This window comes from Nicotiana attenuata, unplaced genomic scaffold (genome assembly GCF_001879085.1).
Source record: "Nicotiana attenuata strain UT unplaced genomic scaffold, NIATTr2, whole genome shotgun sequence".
Classification (NCBI taxonomy): domain Eukaryota; kingdom Viridiplantae; phylum Streptophyta; class Magnoliopsida; order Solanales; family Solanaceae; genus Nicotiana; species Nicotiana attenuata.
Window position 1 is genome coordinate 44,833 of NW_017672864.1, and position 5,407 is coordinate 50,239.

Below are 5,407 nucleotides of genomic sequence, written 5' to 3' on the forward strand. Positions count from 1 at the left end.
AATATGTGCATAGTATCTAAATTACCCGCCTAGTCCACATTTTTCCTACAATTTCTGTACCATTCGTTTATTAGGAATCAATAGGGCAGAATCTTCCCTTATAACGCACGAAAAATCAGGAAAGAATCTTGGGATTGATTGACTCTACATTAAGTTCAAATTTTGGAAACAGAAAGGAGATTTCGCATCTGCGTAATTTACTCTTATACTACAATTCAAAATTTTAAAAAAAAAAAGTACGAACAGCTTCAACAAACTACGAACAGCTTCAACAAACTGAATTCAAATTGTAGAATTCAAATCTTCGAGATTCAACAACTCAAAATTGCTATATTCTGTTCTTCGCCGTTTTCAGAAATCAAATTGACGATCATATATCTGTTCATCTTTTTTTCTCTCAATCTAGAAATCCAAAAAAACGAAAAAATTTAGAATAATACATCAGCAACAACACGCAATCATCTCCAAAATCGCAATCATGCTACAATTGAATGAGAATTGGGATAACTATGGCAGATTTAGAAATTTTGAAGTTGATGCCATTGTGGTAGATGAGAATGCAAGCTACAGTATTCTGATTTCTACAATTGCAGAACAACTATCGATTGATACTTTAAAAAAAATTGTAGAATTCAAATACATGGTGAACGACAATTGTCCCCTAATGGAGATTAGGAATGATATGGGGGTTCGTGTGTATATGGAGACCAAAAAGGAGAATAAAAACTTAGGTTCATATCCGTTATGTATAAGTGTACGAGATTTCAATACGGAATTGGCAATCACCAACGATAACACAAGAGGTTTGTATAGTTCGAAATTGCATAGAATTATGGTTTTACGGTATTATCTACAAAATTACTACATTTACATACAATTAAACTACAAATCAGTTTAATGAAAGAATAAAGCAATGTTGTTTTCAAAATTATCTACAAAAGTTACTACATTTATACGACAAAATAAACTACAATCTATTATTAGAAACTGTTGATTTCAAAATGTTGTCTTCGAATAAAACTACAATCTATGTTTAGAACAAAATCTAGTCAAATAAAATACAAATCAATTTAATTATGTACGAAGCAGTATGTTTTCACAAATTTCTACAAATTGCAACAGTTATAGTACAATTTAACTACAATGTCTGACATCCTAAAATGGATGACTACAAAATTTTCACTATATCTACAAATTATCTACAAAGATTCTACAAAATTATAATGACACTGTTTATCTTTATTTTGATGCAGGTTCGTCTGGATCCCTAAAGTTACTTGATATGCCATCCTCTCCAGCTATAGAGGAATATCAAAGTGAAATAATAAAAGAATCTACGCAAACTGTTATTGAAGAAGGACAAGTGTATCAGGACAAGCAAACTGTAGCTGCTGCAATGAAGCACTTTTCTGTGATGCACAAGTTCCAGTTCAGAGTTAAAAGATCTAGTCATAGAAGCTATGGAGAAAATATCATTAAAAGCAGTGTTTACTCAAGTTATGTGTTTTTTAAACATAGATAAATTGTAGTTAAATTGTAGTTTATGTTACTTTATGTTAAAACAGTCCTTTTGTTGCATCTGCATTTATAATCTGTATTAAATATTGTATTTTTTTGTAGCTACTGGCTTGTATGCGTTGGTGAAAACTGTAAATGGCACTTCAAGGCAACGTAAATTAATGATTCCGCAATGTTCAAGATAAGGAGTTTCAACCGACAACACACATGCTCCTTAATGGACGAAACATTCATACAACGCAAACGTACTGCAGCTATAGTTGGTAGCATGGTCATTCGAAAGTATTGTGATCCTAAGACTGTTTACACACCAAAGGACATACAAACTGACATGTTATCCGAACACGAAGTGAACCTAAGCTACATGAAAGCATGGAGAGCGAAGGAAAAGGCTTTACAGTTTTTGAGAGGGAATCCGGCTGACTCCTACAGCAAATTACCCAAATATTTTTATATTCTTGAGGAGACTTATCCTGGTTCGGTTGTTAAATTGAAGAAGACAGCAGATGAATGCTTCTTATACGCATTTGTTGCTCTTTGTACATCAATAAGTGGTTGGCAACATTGTAGGCCAGTAGTACTGGTTGATGGGACATTCTTAAAGTCAGCCTACAGGGGGATTATGCTGACAGCAAGCACCATGGATGCAGTATGTAAAAAGTGCAAAAATTTTGTAGTTATTTTGTAGGCAGTCTATAAAATGTAGATACATTATAGTAATTTTGTAGTTATTTTGTAGCTATTACATGAAATGCAGATAAATTGTCTATATTGTGAAGATATATTGTAGTTGTTTTGTATTTATATTTTTATATACATTATCAGAGCTGCCAATTAATATTTTATGAATTAATAATGTAGGTACAATATTGCCCTTGGCATATGCTGTGGTTGATTTTGAAAACGACGCATCTTCGAAGTGGTTCTTTGAGCAATTCAAGCAGGCATATGGTGAAAGACCTTCAATGTGTGTTGTTTCAGATAGGAATGAGAGTATACTGAAGGCAACATCAATTGTCTATCCGGGCATGCCACACTACTCTTGCATGTGGCATATTTGGACAACTATAAGGTCAAAATTCAAGAAGGGTCATCTACAATTACATGAGTTGTACTTTGCTACAGCAGGGTCATACACTCTGGATGAATTTAATGAAAGGATGTCGAAGATTGAAGAGATAGACCCTCGTGTTAAATCATACATCTATGATATTGGCTATCATAGATGGTCAAGAGTACATGCAACGGTCAATAGAACTTGAACTATGACATCAAACATTGCAGAGTCATTGAATGCTGTAACAAAATATGCAAGAGAGCTGCCAATATTTGACCTATTAGAGTATATGAGGACACTTCTTGAAAGTTGGACGAAAGAGAAGTTATTGAAGGCAAATGGTACTTTCACATACCTTGGGTACAAATTCAACAAAGAATTGGAGAAAAACAGTACATTATCTCAGAATCTTAGGGTAAGATCTGTTTATTTGGTGCAGTAAAATAATATTTTAATATACAGTGTAGATGGTAGAACATTTGTAGATAAATTGTAGATAAGTTGTAGATAAATTGTAGATAATCTATTTTTATGATTGTAAATATTTTTCTTTCTGTTTGTTCTGCAATTGTAGGTGGGGGCTTCAACAGATCATATACATACTATGTTAGATGGTGTGAAGCGGTACATTGTGTGTCTAAAAAATAAGAAATGTAGTTGTGGCCAATTCCAACTTGAAGAACTTTCATGTGCGCATGCCTTGGCAGCATTAAGGCACAAGCATGAAACATATGAAAACTATTGTTCCCCGTATTACACAAGGGAGAGCCTTCTGCGTACGTATGAAATACCAGTAAATCCTCTTCCTAATGAAAGCAAATGGAATGTGCCACAATATATTTTGGATGAGGTAGTAAAGCCACCGACGGGAGGTAAAAGGCAGCCAGGGAGACCTCAAAAGGAAAGATATAAAACATATGATAAAATAAAATCAAAGAAGTACAAGGTGTCATGTGGAAATTGTGGAGGTGAAGGGCATAACAAAAGATCTTGCAAGAATGCGCCCAAAAAGAAATGAATATCATGTAGTTAGAATAACATTCAAACAAACTGTTACTGAGTTAAAGTTAGCAGATTTTTTGTGTAATCGGTTAAGTTTTTAAAGATCATTATGAAGTAGACTATAATTTGTTTATGTGTGTTTAATATGCTTTTATGTATTGTGTCAAGCATCTAAATTTATCTTTGATATAGTGTAAATAAACTTTAATATTTATTATCTACAATACAATTGATATTAAAAAAGTAACTCTAATGTAAAGTGTTTCCAGATTGTAGGTAACATATAGGTTAAATGTAGTTAGATTGTATTCTTGATAATAATTTGTAGATGATTTGTAGATAAATTGTGGATAATATATTTCTATGATGGAGTATTTATTTCTTCTGTTTGTTGTGTAATTTAACTTCAACTGACAGTTATATAAATATATTACCTAGAACTTGAAGGTATTTCATAAAAATTATGAACATATACAACTACAAAATTATATACAATAACTACATTGAGTGTTTCCAAAATGTAGATATTGTGAAGATTATTGTAGGCAAATTGTATTCTAACATCAAAATACTCATGTTTAATATAATGAAGATACAGTGTTGTAAACAACCAATTAATATTCAAGTGAACAACTAATAATGAAAGATAAAATAACAAAACAAAAAGGTATGCTGCAATAAAAACATAAAAATTTTGTTCATAAAGTAGTGTATTCTCCTTTAACTACAAATTGGCATCAACTAAACTAGGAAAACAGGACATTATTTCTTCTTTCTCTGGACTCTAGTCTTCTCATTCAAAGAAGGAGCACCCTTCCTCCTTGCTACCCTGCCTGTAACCTCACTTTCACTGATTGACCCATCTTCTTGCTTCTTTGTAGCATAGTCCCATAGGAGAGCTCCATAGCGTGTACGGTGTTGGTCGATATCCGAAAGGTCTTTTGAAAGGATTGACAAATCTCCAAGTCTAACATACTCCGCAAAAGCAGCCACAAATACACCACAATCGCTGCATAAGACAAAAAAATTTAATTATTTAACAAATGATTATAAAAAAAATAATTAAACATCTAGAAAGAGAGAATAGTTTTTCAGTGATCCTTCCTTTTGCTGTGGAATCTCCGCAACCATCCACTGTATGTTGAGAGGGTCTGTAACTGGTTTCTCAATGTATGCCTTTGTGGTCTTGAAGTCAATGTCTTTACGCTTCCCGTAGAAACCAGTGCAAGACAAATACATAGGGATAATGATTGAAAACTTAGCAACACATGATTCAACAGCATTATGATGGTGTGAAGACACCATGGAATCATACACATAAAGTTGCCTGTCCGCTATGTCGAAAACGACCAACAACCAATGGAAATTCTCTACAATGTTCACGGGCATGATGACATAGTCAACTTCATCCCAGGCAACATTAGCAAGAAGTCTATACCCAAGAATATATTCTGCAACATCATCATCGGTTTTAACAACCGAATACTTTTTTTCTGGCGGAGAACTTATGAACTTCTCATAGATTTGTTCAATCTTTGACTTGAACAAGCAATCGGTTGTTGTAAACCTAGTGTTGTTGTTGTTGGGGCCATATTTGCCTCTTTTTCTCAGGTAATACATAATAACATCAATGTGCTGCAAAATAAAATAAAATCTACTATAAGCTACGGTGTAGCTACAATTATCAACAAAGCAGATACACTTTAAACTACAAATCCAGAATTCAAATAATCTAACAAATAACTACACTTTAGCTGCCATACACAGCAACACATGGAACACAGCAACTACCATAAGGTATCAATAATATCGACATTCAAACTACAGTTA

The 5,407-nt window shown here is 33.2% G+C and overlaps 1 protein-coding gene across 1 annotated transcript; it reads left to right on the top strand.

The window, feature by feature from the left end:
- The first annotated feature begins 640 nt into the window (after positions 1-640).
- LOC109214749 lies at positions 641-2,780 on the top strand. Its single transcript, XM_019378696.1, has 5 exons — positions 641-803; positions 1,254-1,496; positions 1,621-1,671; positions 1,773-2,171; positions 2,380-2,780. Exons 1-5 carry the CDS (start codon positions 641-643, stop codon positions 2,778-2,780), a joined length of 1,257 nt encoding a protein of 418 aa, XP_019234241.1.
- The last annotated feature ends 2,627 nt before the right edge of the window (positions 2,781-5,407 follow it).

Excerpts from the sequence above, each read along its gene's own strand:
- LOC109214749 (XM_019378696.1), top strand. The coding sequence starts at position 641 with ATGGTGAACGACAATTGTCCCCTAATGGAGATTAGGAATGATATGGGG. Across the intron at positions 1,497-1,620 it reads TAAAAGCAGTGTTTACTCAA|CTACTGGCTTGTATGCGTTG; the intron begins GTTATGTGTTTT and ends ATTTTTTTGTAG. Across the intron at positions 1,672-1,772 it reads AAATGGCACTTCAAGGCAAC|CTATAGTTGGTAGCATGGTC; the intron begins GTAAATTAATGA and ends AACGTACTGCAG.